This window comes from Bufo gargarizans, chromosome 3 (assembly GCF_014858855.1).
Source record: "Bufo gargarizans isolate SCDJY-AF-19 chromosome 3, ASM1485885v1, whole genome shotgun sequence".
Taxonomy (NCBI): Eukaryota; Metazoa; Chordata; class Amphibia; order Anura; family Bufonidae; genus Bufo; species Bufo gargarizans.
The window spans coordinates 26034141-26057505 of NC_058082.1; the positions used below are offsets into that span (position 1 = coordinate 26034141).

The following is a 23365-nucleotide window of genomic DNA, read 5'->3' on the forward strand; positions in this document are numbered from 1 at the left end:
TGGGTGTCATCAGTCGGGATTTGGCCCAGAAGCTGTTTTCCAGCAGGCCAGGGCGAACTGCAGAAGTCTTGAAAAATAAGGGTCCATACTGGAAATATTGAGATGGATTTGTCAATAAAAGTTAGAAAACGTATGAAATGCTTGTAATTGTACCTCAGTGTAACAGAGAAACATCTCACAAAAAAGCCTCATTCACACGTGAGTGTTTGGTCAGTGGTTTCCATCAGTGATTGTGTGCCGAAACCAGGAGTGGAGCCTCCACAGACGTAAGGTATAAGGGAAAGATCTGCTCCTGTTCTGTGTTTAGAGCCGCACCTGGTTTTGGCTCACGATCACTGATGGAAATCACTGACCAAAACACTGACGTGGGAATGAGGCTAAAGACTGAAAACCACTGAAGCATAACATGACATTCGCTCATCTTCAGTGTCAGTCTCAGAACATTTGCCCACGACAGTACTAATGAAATGTGAAGACTATCATGCACTAATGAAACGAGATTTAATAAACAGTTGAGTTCTTACGACTGGGAGATGGCAGTAGTGGCGGCGTCCATGGTAAAATGTCTCTTTGCGCTTTCTTCTAGATATTTCTGCTCCCATTTGGTGGTATCTGCTTCCAGGGCCAAGATGGTCTCTTCCTTCTTCCTCAGCAAGTCCATCAGCGCAGGAGCACTATAATCTGAACTGTTAGATGCCGGATTGTTCGCATGTCTCTGTATGGAGAAGCATTTTAAGTAAGCTTATTACCGGGGAGTGATGCATTTTTACGTCATGTATCGTAGCTAAAATGAACATAGATCCTTGTGGTTGTGGCCGTCACAAGGTAACGCCCTATTCACACGTCAGTGTTTGGTCCGTGATTTCCATCAGTGATTGTGAGCCAAAACCAGGAGTAGAGCCTCCACAGACATAAGGTATAAGGGAAAGATCTGCACCTGTTCTGCGACTGGTTTAGCTCAAAATCATTGATGGAAATCACTGACCGAACACCGATGTGTGAACGAGGCCTAAGGCTTATCAGGGTACTATAGGTATAAACTGCAGATTACTTAAAGGAACACTCCATACAAAACTAATACACTGTGGTAGTGCAAGGCCTGCTGGGGCAGAGCATGACATGAACTAAAGGGATTATCCTATGATTAAAGGGAACCTGTCACCTGGATTTGGGGTATAGAGCTGAGGGCATGGGTTGCTATATGTCCACTAGCACATCCGCAATACCCAGTCCCCATAGCTCTGTGTGCTTTTATTGTGTTAAAAAACAGATTTGATACATATGCTAATTAACCTGAGATGAGTCCTGTCCCTGACTCATCTTAGGGACAGGACTCTTCTCAGATTAATTTGTATATGTATCAAATCGGTTTTTTTACACAATAAAAGCACACAGAGCTATGGGGACTGGGTAATGTGGATGTGCTAGCGGCCATCTAGCAACCCATGTCCTCAGCTCTTTGCACAAAATCCCGGTGACAGGTTCCCTTTAATGTAAAAAATGAAAATCAGACATCTTAGGCTGAGTTCACACGAGCGTGACAGATTTGGTCCGGATGCGTTCAGGGTGCGTTCAGTTAAACTCGCACCATTTTGCAAGCAAGTTCAGTCAGTTTTGGCTGCAATTGCGTTTAGTTGTTCAGTTTTTTCCGCGCGGGTGCAATGCGTTTTGATGCCTTTTTCACGCGCGAGATAAAAAACTGAAGGTTTACAAACAACATCTCCTAGCAACCATCAGTGAAAAACGCATTGCATCCGCACTTGCTTGCAGATGCAATGCGTTATTAACGCAGCCCCATTCACTTCTATGGAGCCAGGCCTGCGTGAAAAACGCAGAATATAGAACATGCTGCGATTTTAAAGCATTGCAGAAGTGATGCATGAAAAAAAATGCTCATGTGCACAGCCTCATTGAAATGAATGGGTTAGGATTCAGTGCAGGTGCAATGCGTTCACCTACTGCATTGCACCCGTGCGGAAATCTCGCCCGTGTGAACTCAGCCATATAGTAAATGACAATCGCTCTCTAACAAAGCTAGAACCAGCCCTGGACCTCACATGGATCCAGAGATCTCCACATTCATTGCTCCAATTGCTCTCCTAGATTTAGATTTATGGGTGTGCCCTTCCCCAGGTGGCAGTTGAAGGATGTTACTGAGCATGTGCGTCCACCTCAGAGGTGAACAAAGAACAAACAACAGGTGGCGCTATAGAGATAGATTTCAGTGTATACTTCTTTTATAACTTTTTTATTACATGCAATCACAAAAGTATTTAGATTCAGGTACTGTTGTGAAAAATGTAGAATATTTTTCATGGGACCACCCCTTTAATTTTTTTCTTGGAGTATTCCTTTAATTCCTTAACAGAGTGTGATGTACGTGCACGTCACATGCCGCAGCAGAGTGTATGGGGTGGACACAGGAGCTGAGCTCACTCCACACACGGCGGGTGTCGGCTGTGTTACACAACTGAGACCCTCATGTAACGGCCAGGATCAGAGATAACTCCAGTCCCAGCTGTTTAACCTCCCCTCCCTCACCACCTTCCCCCACATGGCATGATTGCAGGGTCTGAGTGGTTGCCTGCCCCCCCGCCTTTAATTTGAATACTCCTATTACGCCTCGCTGACGTCTATATGAGTGTGGCTGTGCCTGGTACTGCAGCTCAGCTGAAGTCCTGGTGATCGGTGGGGATTGTCACTGATCATCCACTGACTGCCTATCCTATAAATAGGCCATCGACTGATAATCCTCGAAAATTCATTGTATTAGCCTAATTTATTTCAATCTGATTAGATTTTTTTTAAAGAAACTAATGTAATTTTATGCGGAAGAGACGGATCCAATTAAATTACTGAAGATGAAGATCACACGCAGGACTTCTTTCCAGCCCTCTCTTCTGTGTGAGCGAGAAACAATCCGCATGAATCAGCTCATTTACGAAAGTTCTTCAAAGCGAATGTACAAATTATGCCGTCACATTTAAACTAATTAGCCCAATTTCCGACTAACCGAGAGGCGACTGTTGTGTGCGCTTCATCTATACAAATTAAATAACGATTCCGCATGACATCCATTCACTGCGCAGACCTGCTGACGTCGGCCCTCGGGGAATTCATTTATAATGGGGATCATCTGTTACTGCTCCAACCTGACAGCGGCCCGAAGCTATAATACCGCCAGCAAATACAATGGACAAAGTCTGCTGTGTGTCCCCAGGAGTCAGAGTCACTGGGGGGAGCAGGTCAATGATTAGACCAGTGGTTTGTTGAACTACAACTCCCAGCCTGTGCTCCTGCCAGTGACATAGCTTAACTAACAAAATCTTATTTTTAGGTCCAAAATTCGGTGCTGATTCATGTCACAATATTTCTTTACAAGGGTCACAGCTCTATTTCTTGCAACAGAGCTCCAAACCCCCTGCTACCCTTCAGACAGCGAAGCATCCCCTCTGGCATGTTTGTGGCATATCCACAAATGTCTGATAGGTGTGGGACCTGCTCTTCTCTCAAGAACCAGGAGCCGTCATGCTCAGCCAGTCATGGAGATGTGGCTGCGCATGCGCGACCCTCTTTATGCACTTCCAAAAACAGCCAGGACAGCGCAGTAAGCTGTTTTTAGAAGTGTTACTGAAGTGAATGGAGAAAGCCACATTCCACAGGCGGGACCTGCACCTGTCAGGCTGGGTTCCTACGCGCTGTAAAACGCTCAACAGGCAAGAACCAATGATTCCCTATGGGAATGGTTCTCACCTGAGCGTTTTACAGCGCGTACGATCGCGCTGTAAAACGCCCGACGCCCCAAAAAGTACATGAGCTTCTTTGGGGCGTCTTGTCGCGCGTTCCCGTACATAGACTTCAGCGGGAACGCGCGACAATGGGCGTTCGCTTGTCTCTGTATGCGCGATTGCAAACGCCGGTACAATCGCGCATACAGAGCGCTCCATCCCGAACGCTCAGGTGTGAACCCAGCGTTAGACATTTATTGCATGTCCTGTGCCATAATGTCTTCCACACTGTTCCTTCTGCAGCAGTCATGCCCCCTACACCTCCCCCCTCCCCTCTCCATATTAGCTCGGCAGAGCAACCCCTGTGAAATCTTACAGAGCAAAGCATGCTGGGTTTGGCTAGAAAGCTCAACAGGAAGCTGAAGACAACAGAAGGTTCTGCAGGATACAGTGATGCTGAGAACCGGGGTAGGAAAGCGCTGGTATAAAGGGCAAAAATATGCAGTGTTTGGGATACACTGGACAGGTAAAAAATTCATTATGGGATCGGAGAACCCCTTTCAGGGATATTCTCATGTAGCAGATTTGTAGGAGAAATTTTTGCGACTGAAAATCAGTAGGGGGTTGTTTGGGCAGCGTGTCCGTGGATTTCTGCAAGCCGCATTCAAATGCATTGGACAACTGCAACAAATCTTCCACATGTGAATTGACTCTTATTACATACATGGGTGACCCTGTAATACGTGGCTGTGCAGTGGCCACTGTTTGCAACACTCTCCGCTCAGGCTGATGTAGGTGGTCTTCCGAATCCCCCTCTATTAGCCCCTGCTATGAAGCTGATGTATTTTAATAGGTCATACGGACAGGTTTATTAGAATTACTCCGTATAGGATGGGCAAATATACCATAATAAGGGCTCATGCACACAAACTTATTTTTTACCGCGTCCTTTCCATTTTTTTGCAGCTTGTATGCCAAACCATTCACTTCAACGGGGCCGCAAAAAACCCTGGAAATGACTGTGTACTCTGTGTCCGTATGTCCGCATTGCCGTTCTGCAAAAAAATAGAACATGTCCTGTTATTGTCCGCATTACGGACAAGGATAGGACTGTTCTATTAGGGGTCGGCCCTTCCGTTCCGCCAAATACGGAATGCACAAGGCTGTTATCCGCGTTTTGTGGATCCGCCATTGTGCATGAGCTCTAACCATTTGGCAGTGATATTCACAGAATACAGGCTTCCATAGACAGTGCTGTTGCCTTCTGCAAGGGCAATCTAAAATGCACTCATTATCAGACCGCAGTGATTCCAATAATGAGAATACTTAGGAATGCAGTTCATCACCATGTCCCCAGAGGGGGAGCCGTACACTAAGGGTTAACACGCGCTGGCGGGTGCTTTACATACTCGTTAGTACGGCGCTTTCGTCACAATTGCTTGGTATGATCAGCTTTGTCTTTATGAGATAATCACCCGTTCTGCTGCAATGTCACCCGGAGGTGACGCTGCCCAGAGACTGCGGTTACCTGCTGCATCCTCAGACACTCCAGCTCTCTCTCCAGCCGGGTACGCAGCCGCCGCTCCAGCTGCTCTCTCTTCTCTCCCGCCGCCTGAAGCTGGGTCAGAGCCTGCTGCAGCTTCTCCACCTCCTCAACATAGACCTGCTTCTTCCGGAGCTGAAAGAGAGAAGAAAATTGTTGACATCACAAGACACGACCCGTAAGCTCCCTGTAGTACGGCAGATTTTCTGGATAATGGGAAGTTTTGTAAGACGGCATTTATTAAAGTGTTTTTTTTTTTAGACCTGAGACGGGAAGTTTACTTATCTGCTTCCCACCGCTGGCTCCCTACTGCTGCTCTCCCTGGTCTCGGTTACTCCGCTGCGGTCCCAGGATGTCTACCTCCGTTTTGACACAGCTGCAACCAATCTTTGGCTGCAGTGGTGACCTGCTCCCCTTGCGTCATATCAAATGTCCATGTGACACAAGGGAAGCAGATCGCCACTGCAGCCAGCGATTGGCTGAAGTGGCGTCAAAAGGGAAGCTGACATCATAGTAGTGCAGCTGAGCAGCCGAGGCCGGAGAGAGAAGGAGCGGGCAGCCAGCACCGGGAAGCAGGTAAGTAGGCTTCCCTCTGCAGGTCTGCCTAAGGCCTCTTTCACACTACCGTTTTTTGTTTCCATTTTGCGGGCCGTTTTTTGCGTTCCGTATACAGTTCGTATACGGAACCATTCATTTTAATGGTTCCGCAAAAAAAAACGGAATGTACTCCGTATGCATTCCGTTTCCGTATTTCCGTTCCGTTAAAAGATAGAACATGTCCTATTATTGCCCGCAAATCACGTTCCGTGGCTCCATTCAAGTCAATGGGTCCGCAAAAAAAATGGAACACTTACGGAAATGCATCCGTATGTCTTCCGTATCAGTTCTGTTTTTTCTGAACCATCTATTTAAAATTTTATGCCCAGCCCAATTTTTTCTATGTAATTACTGCCATACGGAAAAACTGAACTGAACAACGGAACGGAAACACAACGGAAACAAATAAACGGAACAACGGATCATTGAAAAACGGACCGCAAAACACTGGAACAGCCATACGGTAGTGTGAAAGAGGCCTAAGAGAGGGGGAAGGGGGTTGCCAAGCACCCCCAACCCCAAAAGTGCACAACCCCTTTAAGGGCTGCGTGCCAGAACTATGACAAAGAAAGGTCTCAAATTTTGGTGCACACCTCAATTGCAATAAAATTTGCAATTTATTTATCTTCAATTTTAGGCAAGAGAAATTATGGCGCAGGCTTTTCTGGTGTACAAATGGCCAGAGGTGACCAGAGGCGCGTGCCTCTTAATAAATTAGGCACATTTTATCCCAATGCACTTTAGGCTGAGGCTGTTGTAGGAAATGCCAGTCTTGATAAAGGTGTATTTCTAGTTTACATGTACATACACCCCATTTGTGGCTAATAAGGGGCAAGGGGGTCTTTGAAGACCCCATGACTAGAGCTGAGCGAATGAAGTCGACTAAGTCGAATTCGATCAAATTTCAGAAAAAATTAAATTTGCACCGAATCTCCTCACACTATAATTACCATTATACTGCTCTGTAATTCCAGCAAACCGTTCTTGTTATTAGTGTGCAGGTTCTGTTTGATACGGCCATTAACAGGGTTTATTACAAGGAAATATTTCTACGTCTTATTTGTCCTTGTGCGGTGCAGTTATATGTTCTAAAGCATTCTTTGGCATGTAGAAGTGGAAAAAAAGGGCTTATTAGCCGTTGTGTGGTGAAGTGAGAAAATTACAGACTTTTTTGGGGTGTTTTAATTTCCTTTTTATTTATTTATTTGATCTAACATTATGTCAGACAGAGAAGTGACAGGTCCTGCACAGGGGAGTGGAAGAGGCCTAAATGTTTCTGGTGCAGGCACAGGTCGCAGAAGAGTAAGGGGCAGTGGCAGCAGGAGTCTCAGCGAGAGGCCTGAGCTCCTGGTGTCATCTAGCGGTCGTGTCTTGACCAGCAACCCAGTGGTTCTTGAATGGTTGACTCGGTCATCCACTTCCTCCCAAGTGACATCAGACACCCCTAGCCAGTTCATCAGACACAGCCCTTAGTTGGCATGGCCCGGGAGCAGGCCCTGTACCCTCACCTGTCCTTAACCTGCCTCTGTCCTTTTCTGTTCACTCAGCCAGAGAAGTATCATATGCTGTGGGCTCAGCTCCACTACACAGCGAGGACGAGCTACTAGAGGACAGTCAGCAGCTACTGGCCTGCCAAGATGTGGAGGAGACATCCACAGCTTCCGCCGGTAGGCAGGCAAGTAGCGAGCGGTCAGGCTCCTGACCCAGAGACCGTTGAGGAGGACATCAGTGACGTGCAGACAGTACTCGATGAGGATGATGTAGCTGATCGCACTTGGGAGCCGGGTGAATTAGAGCCTTCATCATCATCGGGAGAAGAGGGTGGCACCTTGCCCGTGAGGCAGCGGCGGAGCCAGCAAGTCGCTAGCGTGGCCGGCAGTCAGCAAGGTGGCAGCAGTGGGAGGTCGGGAACTGGGGTAGACCACACGCTTCGCAGGAGCCTACCTGCCCAGAAAGTAGCGGTGCAGGGGTTCACGGAAGCAGCGACGGTAACAGTCAGTCAGTGCGGAGTGTTGGGGGTAAAATCACCTACTCAGCGGTGTGGCAGTTTTTTGTTAAGCCGCCAGAGGAGGTGAACATGGCCATTTGTAGAATCTGTGGGAAGAAGGTGAAGCTTGGCCAGGGTGCCAATGTTGGCACCACGGCCCATGCGCCAACATATGCAGCGTCACCATAAAGTGGCCTGGGAGAACCGTGGCTCCGATGTGGTGGTCCAGTCTGTCGCAGCAACCGCTACATCACCCAGTGGCACGCAACCGATTTCAGGCAGTCAAGGCTCCACCACCTCAGCCGAAGGGAGCTGTCTGTCCTTCCCATCATCTGCTGGTCCTGATGCTCCTCCTCCTCATCAGTCATTCCGTCAACAATCGATCACCGAAGCGATTGCCAAGAGACAACAGTATGCGTGCACTCGTCCAATAGCGCAGAAGCTGAACGTGCTCCTGGCTAAGTTGCTGGTGCTGCAGTCCCTCCCTTTCCAAGTGGTGGACTCTGCACCTTTCAGAGAACTGATGGCTTGTGCCGAGCCGAGGTGAAGAGTCCCAAGCCGTCATTTCTTTGCCAAAAAGGCAGTACCAGCTCTGCACACGTATGTAGAACAGAAGGTGGGCAGGTCCTTGAGCCTGTCAGTGTCTGCCAAAGTGCACGGCAGCGCCGACGTGTGGAGCTGTAACTACGGTCAGAGACAATACATGTCCTTTACGGCCCACTGGGTGAATGCGGTTCCTGCACAGCCACACCAGCAACTTGGCCAGGTGACGCCGCTTCAGCCTCCACATTCTCACACCGTTGGTCCTGCGACAATGTCCGCCTCTGCCTCCTCAACCTTTACCGTGTCCTCAGCCTCTACTGCAGTGACAATTCACAGTGCTCCTCCAGCATACCACATGTGCAGGGCACGGTGGTGTCACACTATTCTTTACCTCGTTTGCCTGGGCGAATGGAGTCACACAGGGGAGGAACTCAAGAAATCGAATCCTGGCTTTCTCTGCAACTACTCAAAATCGGAACCATGGTGACCCACAACGGGAAGAACATGGTGTCAGCGCTGCGTCAAGGAGGGCTGAGCCATGCGCCCTGCATGGCACACATATTCAATCTGATTGTCAAGCGGTTCCTGAAGTCTTCCACCCATCTGCAGGACATCCTAAAAATGGCCAGGAAACTTTGCATGCACTTCAGCCACTCACAGCGGCAGAACGGCATCCCCCAACATAGGCTGATATTCGACGTTTCCACCCGTTGGAATTCCACCCTCCATATGTTAGACTGACTATACGAACAGAGAAAGGCCATAAACGATTTCTTGATGATCCAAGTGGACAAGAGTACTCCCCTGTGTAACTTCAATGTCAGCCAGTGGCAGCTCATGCGTGACACCTGCCGTTTGCTCAGGCCCTTGGAGGAGGCCACGTTATTTGTCAGTCGCCAGGTCTGTGCGGCGCATTGCTTATAGCACAGACCTGTCACTTACCAGTAGGAGGAGCGCCCGGCCGGTCACAGACAGCACAGGTAAGTATAATGCTTCTAAAATTGCTAAGTAACCATGGCAGCCAGGACTGCAGTAGCGTCTTGGTTGCCATGGTTACCGATCGGAGCCCCAGCGATTAAACTGGGACTCCGATCGGAACTCTCCGCTGCCACCAACTGGGGCCATAATATATCTATGGGGGCACAACTGGGGCCATCGTATATGTATGGGGGCACAACTGGGGCCATAATATATGTATAGGGACACATCTGGGGTCATAGTATATGTATGAGGGCACAACGGGGGCCATAGTATATGTATGAGGTCACAACTGGGGCCATAGTATAAAGATGGGGGCACAACTGGGGCCATAGTATATGGGGGGGATTTTAATTAGGAGGGGGGGAGGGAAGGCCGCACTGGCCACCAATGAACTTAAAACTGGAGAGGGAGGGGGGTTTGCCCCCTCCTGCCTGGCAGCACCTGATCTCTTACAGGGGGCTATGATACGCACAATTAACCCCTCAGGTGCGGCACCTGAGGGGTTAATTGTGCGGATCACAGCCCCCTGTAAGAGATCGGGTGCTGCCAGGCAGCAGGGGGCAGTCATGTACACAGTTCTCAGTATATTCTAACTTGAAGCGTCCCCATCACTATGGGAACGCCTCTGTGTTAGAATATACTGTCGGATCTGAGTTTTCACTGACGCGGATGACAATCTTGAGTGCATCCGTGTTTTTTCACGGACCCATTGACTTGAATGGATCCGCGAACCGTTGTCCGTCAAAAAAATAGGACAGGTCATATTTTTTTGACAGACAGGAAACCCGGATCACGGACGCGGATGGACAGCGGTGCATTCTCCGAGTTTTCAACGGACCCATTAAAAGTCAATGGGTCCGCAGAAAATCACGAATAACGGAACAACGGACACGGATGCACACAACGGTCGTGTGCATGAGACTTCAGTTATTATGTCATTTTTGGCCCCGTGACTGCCCAAATAAGTGAAGTGTGCAGTGATTCTAAGAGCGACGCCTGTCGTTTGCGTGCCATACTGACTCACAGTATTATTTCACTACCACAGCAGACTCCCTATGTGTGTTACTGCAGGGCACAATGTTCTACATCACTATAAAGGCTCTCTGCAGCCACGAAATAGCAGTTTTTAACGCGATTCGCCACAAATAAATTCGGATCAAACTGTATTTTTTCGGAAAATTCGCCGAAGCAGCTGAATCGAATTTTTGAGAAATTCACTCATCTCTACCCATGACAATGTTTGAATAATACAGAAATGTTTTGACCGGTGACCACCTCTAAAAGTTAAAACAAAACGAGGGGGATGCCCAGCTCCCCATGAACCCCTCCAATGCTATCTTCTAAAATATGTCAATGTTCAACCAATGTGACCCCTCATAGGAAGTGTACATTGACCACAACCCAACCAGACCTCCTCCAATTTGGGAATCACCATCACTACTGATGTCAGAGGAGGATAGTACAGAGGGGCGGCGGGAAAAGGAGGGGTTGTTTGGAAGATTTCTTTATATTCACTTCTGTCTAGTTTTGTCAGAGGGTCACCCAATTTTCCCAGGATTGTAGCTTCAGGGAGTCCTGTTACCACAGTCCATAGATAAGTAGAATAAGACCACCCTTCCTACTGGCTGCTTCTATGGTAGGAAGCTCAAAGGACCACGTTGGATTGTGGATTTCTTTAATAATGGGGGAGAGACAAAAAAGTTCCACAGGGATCATTGACAGAGAGCGCCCACATGCTTCTTCCCCTAATGGAAGACTATTGACAAAGGAGTGAAAAAAATCCATCTTGTACTTTTGCTTTTCTCCACATGACTTTCTGCTACCCCTGTTGTTCTATTGATTTTTTTTTTATAATTTTTCTCTGTAGCTGAAGGCGGATGACTTACCCACGCTACCAGAGAAAATCAATATGAAGAAAACATATTTTTTTTTCCTTTATGTTGCCATTTATTTTTACGTGGCTTGTCAGAACTGGTTCTATTCTCAAACACTGGGGAAAAACCTGACGAAATGATGTCAATTATACATTTATTATGTGTTTTTTTACTCTCTGTACATCTTGAGAAACATTTTTTGCACAACATTTTTGTATTCACCAGTCATGAGGTTTTGTGGGAAAGAGAAGGCCCAGCAAGTTGTGGCAAATTTATCATGCACCCTACAATACTATTAGTACTATCGCTACTCCTAATCACCACTACTATCTCTATTAGGCCCCATTCACATGACCGTATTTATGGCCCACATCTGATTCAGATTTTTTTTGCGGATTGGATGCGGACCCATTCATTTCAATGGGGCCGCAAAAAATGTGGACAGCACACCGATAGAACATGTCCTAGTCTTGTCCGTTTGTAACAATGGATCTGCAAAAAAACGATGCATCATGGACGTTATCCAAAATTTTTGCAGATCCGCGTTTTGCGGACCACAAAATACCTATGGTCGTGTGAATGCCTTCTAAAGGGATTGGTCTGGAGTCTACTGGAGTCTATACCCCCATTGAGGAGCGTTTTATAGTGAAGTGCAAACTTTGTAGACTTGACCCCCCCACACACACACAGTTTAGCACTCGACAAAAGCAATAGTAACACAGTGGGTCCACGGTCTTGGCCTGAACATGACACTTGACATTGCTCTTCAATGGAAAACTCTATGCATAGACTTGTGTCTAGCCCGGGTCTTACCTCTTCTTCCAGTTTGACAACTTTGGCTTGGGCATTATTCAAAGCTTGGTCTAGGATTTCAATGTGCCTCCTCTGCTCTTCGTTGGTAGTGCGCAAAGCTGCCAGTTCCCGATGCAGCCCCTCCATCTCCTTCAAGTGTTCTTTGTCTAGAAAATGGATGAAACGCAGAACAGTTTCAATCAGAATCCTGCATGGAATCTGGGCCCCGTGCCAGCTTACCTTTGGCACCAGCATAAGGGAGAAAAAAAAAATAAAGACATGGAAATCATCAGATGTGTAGGTGACTACAGGGCCTCTGTGTTCCTCTGCCTGTTGTCTGCTGAACATCAGTAATAGCCAGAGCTCGGCCAGACGTTTAGGTGGCTCTTCGCTATTTTTGAAAAGCCATAATCAAGTGACACCCTAATGATGAAACCTAACGTCCCATCCACGGAGGATACGCAGACAAGAAACGGTGAAGATGGATACTGACCAAGGGGTGGGGTGCCCATGTTATGGGTCAGCACAAAAATGATAGGAGAAACAATAAGAGCAAAGTATGGTAAATGTTATACTGCTAGTATGGCTAAGTGCTCATGTGTACCCAATACTTACCCATCACGTCTATGATGTTTGTTCATTGTGTATACCAGAAAAGTTGCCGACATGCAAGTTTAACATCTACACGTGGTTTCATTAGCTGACCATGTCTAAAAAAAGTGTCTTTTTGGTCTCCATCTGGCTTAGATACGTTAGAGTGCATCTAAGCCGAATGGATGACCAGGCAGGAGTTCACATCATATATCTCTAGTCCTCAGAACTCTCAGAAACATTTGTATGAATGATATTAATGGCAGTATTACATTTTTATATATGGGACAGAATAAGTAAAAAAATAAAACCGATCCTCCCCTGCTGTCGTTTCCACTTCCTGGTCCCGCTAAACAAACAGGAAATGCACGAAGAGGTCAGCTCAGTGGTTCAGGTAGGTGACCGCAGTGACTGGTCAGATAATGGTCATAACAGCAGCAGCTGAGGATCAGTGAGGATGAGTAATTCTTCACCTTTTTTTTAACCCATTCTGCCCCATACATTAAAAAATATAATCCTGCCTGATAAATTTTAAAATTTACATTTGGAGCCAACCTACAATTTTGCAAATTAAGGGCCATGGAAAGGAGCGGAGTCTGTATGGCTGTTGGTAGTGTGACACAGCGAGGGGTTTTGTCTGGGAAGGCAGGTATTTTCCTCCCAGCATGTGCGGCTGGGCTGGTTTCCAGCCAGGTGAGGTCAAATACCGGACCGGAGTTTAAGTGCTGGTCCGTGTTTTGGCAGCACCTGGCTGTCCTTTAATAGGCAGCTGGGCTCAGCAGCTGAGTCTCTGTGTTTGGGATCAGGCTTTGTGCCATGCTGTAGGGCTGATAGCCGCACGCTGGGGAAACAGTCCCCCTAAAGCCTGCTGTGGACCTCTGGAGATAGAACTGCCAACAAGGTGATTTTTTTGTTCTGTGTACTTTCCATTGTGTGAACTAACACCAAGACTGCAAAGTGTCGTTTTACTTTTCCCTTATGTGTGAATAAACACTGAAGTTTTGCTTTACAAACTTGTTGTTGCCTCTGTACTGCGTCCGCTTACCCTGCCTCCCAGAGCGAATCCCCCCAGTAGGAACATACAAGACTTGTCTCCCATAGACGAGATGAAGACCACATGGCAGCGCGCACATCCCTGCAGTACAATAGCTCGGCCTTTGATCCTCATATTCAAATGAAGCAAACAAGGCAGACGTATTTTGGCTGAACATTAGAGAAACAGCTTCTATTGCTTGAACTCTGTTTTGTCAAATTTAATTACGTGCTGACATTTCATATTGTTTCCCGGTCTATTCTGTCTGGTCAACGCTGTGAAATCTGAAGTAATTAACTGCGCTAGAGGCGGCTCCATTGTGACCGGACTAAAACGTGATAAAGCCGATAATGAAAGCTCTTCAGGCCCATTCATCCTCATTACAGACGGAATGTAAATGAAGGGAAAGAAATATACATGTCCTGTATACATGCCCACTTTTCTACGGCAGCACTGCGGCCGGGGGGTCGAGTATTGTGTAAGTGGATGAGGTGGCTCCAGTGGACAAGGGTGGCCCATCAACACCAAACTCTTCACAATGGAAGGTGTAGACCCAGGCTGGTATGCCCTAACATAGGACAATATTAGTGGACCCTGGGCTGGGAGCCCGTATAAGCTCTTTGCTAAGTAGACAGGGGCAAAATGGGGTTATGCTGCTGGTATTAGGGAGGCTGCATTTGAAATGAAGTTTTCCTAACCCAAAAAGCCCATAAAGGGGTTGTCCAGTTAAGAAAACCCGGGAATGATCAATACAGCTATTATAGGACTTTGTGCAAGTCGCTCCTTCCAGCCGTTTCCATGTTAATTAGTGCAAAATGATTTTGCTCGTCAGTTATGAGTCCTCCTACAGAAAAACAACGAGGAGCTGGTTCGCAATATGATTTCACACATTGGCGGCATCAGCCGAGCAGTCACATGACCTTCATGTCCGCCTTTCAGGACCATGTGACCTACATTCATTCATGAAATATTCAGTCTAATTCTATTTGTGAAGGAGGATAATAGGGCGAATAGGGCTAAATACCCTGGACTACTTTCTATAAAAGGTTTCTGACTTTTTGGCAACTCCCCCAAAACAGCTGTCTACAGATGGATGTCTCTTCCACTCGGAGGAGACTTTGGCGATACTAGCGATATGTCCCCATTGTCTGTTATGGGAGTACCCCTTTAAGTTTTAGCTCAAGTTTATGCCAGTCCCTAGCTGGCGTACTATGCTTTAAAAGTTTTTTTTTCCGGGACCAATATATATATCCACAGGATAGGTCATCAATATAAGATCAGTGGGGGTCTGGCCCCATGGGACAGTCTAGTGGCCATTCTCCAGTACTGCAGCTCAGCTTTCATTCTTAAATAGGAGCATGAGCTGCAGTACCCGGAATGGCCACTGGTCGATTCTGTCCACTGCTTACCTTGGGGACTGCGGCTGCCGCTAACAGCTGATTGGTTGCGGGTACTGGGTGTTGGAACCCCGCAATTCAATACTGGTCCCAGAAAACCTCTTTAACTGACCCTGATTGGCATAGATAAATCTATGTAATGTGAAGAGTAAACACCAATTTACTTTCTTCTTATGCACTGAGTAGGTGTCAGTTCTCACTGAAGATCTGGCATTCTATGCACAGAACTATTTAAGGAACTGGTGAAATATGTTTAAAATCCGCTGCATTTGATGGAATAGTGGAAGGACGGATAAATAGATTTTATCTGTGGCTACAATCTATGGGAAAGTATGAAGTAGGGTCATTTATGGCCCAGGCTATTTTATTATTACATATTGTAATGTCTTTCCTGCAGATTTCTGCCGTCATTACTATTTGTCTGGTGTCCTGTTGCGGTTACTATGCAACGTTTAGCATAGCAACAACTCCGAACGGCAAATATCAGACGTCTGATCCTGCTGCGATTCAGAGCGGCGGTCCTCGGCACTGCAGCGGATTTCTGTACAAGCGCTCAGGATTATTAGTCAACCCCATTTCAGGCTTGAGATAATCACAACATGCCTGGCGGAGAATGCTTTTGAAGATAAGAAGCCTCTGGGAACAAGTGGAGATTGGAGTTACATGGTGTGACATAAACGGCTTGATATGAGAGCACATTGTGTGCTGAAGTTAAAGCGACACTCCGCCTATTTTAAGAAGCACGTATTTTGGCCAGATGTTACGCTGTAGCAAAAGGGAGTTAAAGTTTTTTTTTTCGGGATTTACACATTGATGGCTTATCCTCGGGTTAGGTTATTAATAGGAGATCGGAGGGGTCTGACTCCCGGGACCCTCCACCGATCAGCTTTATGAAGAGGCTGTGGTGTGCACCAGTGACATCATGTTCATCGATCACATGGCCTAGGTCAGTGATGGCTAACCTTGGCACGCCAGCTGTGGTAAAACTACAACTCCCAAGATGCCCCCCTTGCTTGGCTGCTCTCAGAACTCTATAGAAATAAATAGAGCATGCTGGGAGTCGTAGTTTCACCACAGCTGGAGTGCCAAGGTTAGCCATCACTGGCCTAGGTGCAGCTGAGTTCCATTCAAGTGAATGAGATTGAGCTGCAATACCAAGCATGGCCACAATAAAAAAAATTAAAAATTCCCTGAGGGTAGGCCATCAATATGAAAATCCTGGAAAACCCTTTTAAAAATGTGCAGGTGTCGGAGCTCCATTTTTCTGATACAGAGCTCCAGGTCCCTTGCACAGGCATAGAGTTAAAGGGAGTCTGTCAGCAGTGCTGACCATGCAAAACCGCTGACAGCGCTAGGTAGGGGCTGATGACAAATATACTACTTTTGTGGAGCTTTAATTATCAGGAGTAGTGAATATGAAGTTTTATTCTGCCAGTTTCTTCTCCGGCAAGTCTCCCTCACCTATCACGTGCCACTTATAACACTGCAGATTTCGATCCGAATTTCAGGGAAAGTTTGATCCGCCACGAAGCCGAATTTCCTCGTGCTTCGTGGTAGCAAATCCATTTTCCCTGAATGTCAGTAAAAAATTTTTTTTTTTAAATCATACTTACCTCATCCGTTTGAGCGCGAAGAGACAGCCGCCATCTTGGTTGAAGGTCTCGCATGAAATCCCGTGCGTGGTGATATATGACATCACCACGCCAACTGACGTGATGACTTCATCACGGGCTGTGCGACCTTTCACGCTAGATCTTCCATCAAGAAGGCCGCGGCTGGCTCTTTGCGATCAAATGGATGAGGTAAGTATGATTAAATTTTTTTATTTTACACTTCAATATTAATGTCAGATCAGCTATACACGCGGCATCTGAGGAGAACAATGACGGGGAGCAGCACAATCGCCGTTCCCTGTTATTGCACCCAATACTTACAAAGAAATGCGCTTTGTGATAAGGTAATTCATCACTAAGCAAATTTTTTTGTAAAATTCGGCAAAGCAGCCGAATCTAATTTTTCAATACTTCACTCAGCTCTAATCAGGAGCAATGCGAATATGAAGTTTTATTCTGCCAGTTTCTGCTCCTGCAAGTTCCCCCTCACCTATCAAGTGCAGGTGTCAGAGTTCCATTTTTCTAATACAGAACTCCAGATCCCTTGCACAGGCATAGAGTTAGGGCCCATGCACACGAACGTATTTTCTTTCCGTGTCAGTTTTTTTTGCGGACCGTATGCAGAACCATTGGGGTCCGCAAAAAACCTGAAGTTACTCAGTGTGCATTCCGTTTCCTTATGTCCGTATTTCCGTTCTGCAAAAAAATAGAACATGTCCTATTAGGGGCCAGCTGTTCCGTTCAATTAGGGGCCAGCTGTTCCGTTCCGCAAAATATGTCATCCGTATTTTTTGCGTATCCGATTTTTGCGGACTGTAAAATACATGCAGTCGTGCGCATGAGCCCTTAAATGGAGACAGTGCTGACCATGCAAAACTGCTGACAGAGCTAGGTAGTGACTGACGACAAACATACTACTTTTGTAGAACTGTAATTATCAGGAGCAGTGTGAATATGAAGTTTTATTCTGCCAGTTTCTTCCTCGGCCAGTGTCCTTCACCTACCGCATGCTACTTATAACACTGGTGTCTTTTCATGTGTTAGGCTTTGTTCACATCACCTTTCAGCCTTTCCATTCTCCTGCTCCTGTCACGGCTGAGGATGGGGGAAACCCTCAGCCGTGTGATGCCAGATGTTGCAGTGGCTACTCGGCCATGAGAACAGGATAGGGAGCAGGTCACCTCCTCACGCATCCCTAACCTGACCCTAACTCCTACCTGCATAGGCCGACCTTGATGGTAGGAGGACCCATGCGCAGGAACCTCGGAGCCCTGACTTACCCTCTGCAGGTCCCTGAGCTAGGAGCTGGGTAAGACGACCTACTCCTCCTAGCCACGGAGGAGCAGGAGTCTCAATGGCCAAGTTGTTGGGAAAAGGGGAACATAAACAGCCTTACGGGAATGGCAGGCGAACAAGAAGTTCCACCAACCTGCCACAGCCTTGCTGACTGGATCCCTGAGCAGACAGGAATCCAGAACCGTACGCTGCACTAAAAACATAGAAAGGTCCCAACAGAATGTAACATACCACATAAACACACAGCAAGACTTATACATAGCAACAATACGTTTATGACCACAGGGGTGGCTCTCACTGGCAAGGAAGATGGAGGTCACAGGAGGCTGCTCCAGCAAGCATGGCTGAAGCAACCCACTGAGCCATGCTAACAGTGAGGCTTTATAGGCCAAGAAGCCACACCCCACAGTCGGACACACCCAGTGACACACACACACACTGGGAAGGGAGTTAACCCTTCCAACACCACAGAAGGGAAAACACCAACTAAAAGAGGAAGTGTCCAACTTAACAAACACACTGTGGCTGGTGCCGCAGGCAATGACATGGGTGGCAACCGTGTCCTGGGAGTCAGCCCAAAGGCCGGGACACTGCCACTACATGTACACAATCAACCAAACATTGCCACGGACAGCCACAGTGAAGGAACGGATGTCAGTGCACACCACACACAACACAGAGTGCACACAGACATACAACACAGTGAACACCATACACACACCTAACATAGAGGTTGCTAGGTACAACCGCATGCACAGCAGGAAAGCTGCCGCATACATACGTTGTCAGCGGCAACCACAGGTGAGGCAAATACCACTGCCCTCACCTGTGATTGACAACAAAACCAAACCGCTGACAATCGCATGCGGTTGAGAGTCACGGTCATAGCCATGGCCGTGACAGCTCCGTTTAGGAGCAGGAGAACAGAAAGTACGGAGAAGGCACATAACTGAGCCAAACGGAGCTGTTAGGACCCCATAGATTATAATGGGGTCCGTTATGTTTCCGCTTAAAAGATGATTTTGAAGCGGAGACAAAAGTCCCGCATGCACAACTTTTGTCTCCGGTCCAAAATCCTCTTCTGAGTGGAAACATGACGGACCCCATTATAGTCGATGGGATCCTTAGGCTTCGTTTGGCTCAGTTATGTGCCGAATCTGTCCTTTCCATTCTCCTGCTCCTAAACGGAGCAGGAGAATGGAAAGGCTGAACGGTGATGTGAACGAAGCCTTAGGGAAGTCTTTGGGACCCCCAGGCTCCAGGGCTGGGTGTGACTATAACTATATCTCTGCTTGCTACACTCTACAAAGACGGTAAACAAGTCTTCGAGTTTCCAACGCATTGTCCTGCTTCCTCTGTATTCGCTGGAGATTAAGGAGAAAGTTTTGATTTGGAGACTTATCAGAAAAATCTAAAAATACGGCACTCACTTTTCAAGGCATAGGGCCCCTCTTCCGATGCGTCCTCGTGTCCATTATACTCTCTGCTGGCCAGCTGCCTGTTGGCCGTTTCCAGCCGATCTGCACAAAGACAGGAAACAAGAATGAAAGATTTGGGGCTGGAAAGAGGATTCCCTGACCGGACTAATGTGAGGAACTCCGCTCTGTGCTGAACTTGTTATTTTGGATGGAACATATACTTCACCCTGGAATGGGAGCTCAGTCTACGCTTTTGCAATCCAGCTTTGACTTTATGGTTCCAAAGCATAGACAATCAAAAAATTTAAAGCAACTTTGTGAAGAGTCTTGACTAAAAATCTCCCACCGTTTTGTGTCCACAGCTCCTATGCAGACCTATTAGTCTCTGTGGTTACAGAGTACAAACAACGTGTAGCTTCACTCTGAAGTCGACCTCCCTTCCACCTGTCCTCTACTTCTTCTTACATAATTGCTATCTTACAGTCTTTAAAGGGACAAATGTCAGGACCCCCAAGTTATAAACATGCCCTTTAAGTGAGACTTCACTTCCGTCACGTACATTTATTAAGTCCATGTTTAACTGCTGTTCCGTTAATACGAAGGACAAATCATTCATGATCCAACAGTCGATCCCCCACGATCAGCCACTTATCCCGTCTTATAGATAAATCTTGGCACAACCCCTTTTAGTAGATCACCCCATTTAACTTCACAGGAAGGCTGCGGGTTGGGAGACTCACAATTTGGAATTAAGTTTATTTACGCCGAAAAATGTCTAAAGAGGGAGTATCCCTTTAATCTTCTGAGAGGTCATTGGTGGGGATTGGTGAGCTGTGGTGAGCTATGAAGGGGCTGCACTGCTAGTACTGTGCCCTTTTGGCTTAAAAAAGGACCCATCGCTCCTCCTATGTTTAATGAAACACTTGCATTCCTCATGTAATCACAATTCTGGATCATCTATCCTTATGACCCCAATTTGTGCTGGTCCTCTATTATTCAGTCTAGAAGTTTTATGATTAAATGGTCAGCAGTCCCCATTAAAAGGTCCAGGTGGGTGCTGCCAGTTGGGGGTGGGGGCGCACAGTCTGCCCCCCCCCCTCCCTAGCTGGTAACACCCAGCTGTATCTTCACTACAAACTGTTAGTAATTCATTCATAAACTTCTAGCAGGAGGTTTGAGAAGGCACTGTTGCTCTCGGTCGCACCACAGCCTTCTCCAGCTTTCCCTTGGTCAAGTGACGACACGCTTATTGGTCAGGTGGTCTAGGTGCAGCTCAGCCCCATAGCTGCGATACCAAGCACAGTCACTATACAATGTACAGCGATGTGCTTGGTGAGCACGGAGAAGGCCGCGGCGCTCCAGTGAGTGTTGGAACTCCACCGATCAGATACTGGTGACCTATCCTGAGGACCTTTACAAAAAACCTTCCCAGACACCTGATGTACCTATGTGCCAAATTTGGTGTCCAAAGGTTTGGGTGTTTGGATGCCTATAGAGAAATATAGATGGGGATCCGGCAGGCCCTGCTGGTGTTTGGCTGTGCCAGGTACAGCAATTGTGGTAGTCTGGTCAGACTACCAGATTTACCGAACGCAGATATGGACATAGCCTTACATGATGTTCCTTGTGCCGATTCCTATGACGGGGCTGGTATCATGGCATTCGGAGACCTCATTACCTCTCAGATCCAGGTTGAAGTCGTGCAGCCTCCGGATTTCAGCTTCCAGCTTGTTTTTCATGGCTTTATCTAACGCTTCCCTCTTTGAGGAAGACTTCACCAGGCTCTCATACGCTTCCGAGATCTTCTGGATTTCAGCTTCAAACTAGATTAAAAAAATATTAATAATTGGTAAGGAAATTAAGATGTCCGGGAGGTGACGAGATTACACTGTAAAATTAACTACTCTGGCAAACGTCCTGGTAATTAACACTCAGTTATGCAGCAGAGGCCAGGAGGGATGAGAGGCTGCTCGGAGAGAAATACAGTATTATTGCCAGAGCTGAAGGGATTCTCCACCTTCGGCCTGTTCCACAACATGGAATATAAATGTCATGGTTTCCCTTGGGTACTTCCAGATGCAGATACAGGGGGAATGATAAGAAGTAGGAAGTAGATGGAAGGCAGTATGACTACAAAGAGTTTGTTTGTAGTCTGTTGCCATGGAGACAAAAAAATATGCTCAGCAACTGTAGACACAAAATGCTAAGAACATTTTAATGAAGACTTGTCTCATTTGTCATTTCTGAATCAAAACCTTATTTTCTACTAAAGCCCCATATGTCACAGGGGCCCAGGAAGATGATATGTGAGGAGATGTTTGCATGGGTCCCCACATTGTGCCTGGGTCTGCCTGTGACATGGAGGGGACTATGTGGTCACTGGTGGTTTTCTTTTGCTGACTAACATAACAGAGAGGGACAAAACATATACTGTGGCATCTCAATAAATTAGAATATCATCCAAAAGTTTATTTATTTCAGTAATTTAATTCAAAAAGTTTATATTCTTTAAATTCATTCCACACAGTGATCTATTTCAAGCGTTCATTTCTTATATTGTTGATGATTATGGCGTACAGCTAATGAAAACCCAAAAGTTAGTATCTCAGAAAATTAGAATAGGATATAAGACCAATTAAAAAATGATTTTAATACAGAAATGTTGAACTACTGAAAATTATGTCCAGTATATGCCTTTAATACTTGATTGGGGCTCCTTCTGCATGAATTACAGCATCAATGAGGCATGGCGACGATCAGCCTGTGGCTCCGCTGAAGTGTTATGGAAGCCCAGGTTGCTTTGAAAGCAGCCTTTAGCTCGTCTGCATTGTTGGGTCTGGTGTCTCCCATCTTCCTCTTGACAATACCCTATAGATTCTCTACAGGGTTTAGGTCTGGCGATTTTGCTGGCCAATCAAGCACAGTGATACCACCTAACAGTTTTGCAGCAGGGGGAAGAGGGAGGGATGATTTAGCTGCTCATATCTCTGGATTGGTAGCAGCTAGAGATACGGGCCAGGTCGTGTTTGAAAGCTGGCAGTCCAAGAATCACAGCCTTAGAACAACATCAGCAGGAGATATTACATTTAGAAATGGAGAGGGGAATAAACACAGCAAAATCTGCATTTACTTTCACTTTCAGCTGCATTCACGGCAATCCCAAATTATAACAATGATATCTTCCAATGTAGTGAAGATAATACTGTGATTTTGGTATTGTTTGATAGTTTTCCAATCTAGAGATAAGAGCAGCGACACTTGCTCTCCCCATCGTGCTCCAGCACTCGTTCAATACCTGTGGGCAGGTGCCAAATGTTGGATGTTGAGAATGAGTATCAGAAATTCTGAATCTTATGTCATTATGTTTTGCTTTTATGATGTTGTTAGAATAGCCACATCCCAATATCTTATTTCGAAAACCTCTTGTTAAGTCCCATCCCTCACCACATCTCCCAACATTCTCCTGCTTGTTCAGTGTCTGTCAGGAGCAAGATGGACAACTACAGGTCCCATTGTTCCTTGGGTACCAACTGTCTAGGGCATGGTTAATGCTGGAGTGGGGGAAGCAATCAGATGTGGTGGGCAGCTGAAAACCAAAAGGCGGCTCTCCGGTTTTGATGACAACACTTCCTGTCTCTATGTTCTTGTAGTTCAGTGTTGTCATTGAGGGGAATTATCAATGATGTTTTCTGGCTTAACTACTTGAAAATGGCGTTCGCCATGACAATTGTCGCTTGAGTCAGAAAGAGTCACAGTCCATATTGTGTAGCTAGAAGAAGACTCATTAGTCCTTTACCGACAGGGCCATGCATTTGGCTGAGCAGCTCTGTATTATGCTCTGCTTATGCGGTACTAAGCAGATGCTCTATAAACTTTATATAGGTTCATCTGTAATAACGGTGCCAAGGCGGCAATGATATTACACACCTACAGCTGTCGGAGACCCTGCCGGAGAGTTACAGTCACAGCACT

The 23365-nt window shown here is 46.6% G+C and overlaps 1 protein-coding gene across 3 annotated transcripts in view; it reads right to left on the bottom strand.

Moving 5' to 3' along the window:
* AMOTL1 (angiomotin like 1) overlaps positions 1-23365 on the bottom strand; it is a 105012-nt gene that overhangs the window by 5416 nt on the left and 76231 nt on the right. For all 3 annotated transcript variants that reach the window (XM_044287359.1, XM_044287360.1, XM_044287362.1), the window contains 5 exons: positions 21072-21216; positions 19406-19495; positions 12067-12212; positions 5257-5406; positions 525-715 (listed from right to left, as the gene is read on the bottom strand). In XM_044287359.1, the coding sequence (XP_044143294.1) occupies positions 525-715; positions 5257-5406; positions 12067-12212; positions 19406-19495; positions 21072-21216 (722 nt within the window). The remainder of the gene's footprint in view (positions 1-524; positions 716-5256; positions 5407-12066; positions 12213-19405; positions 19496-21071; positions 21217-23365) is intronic.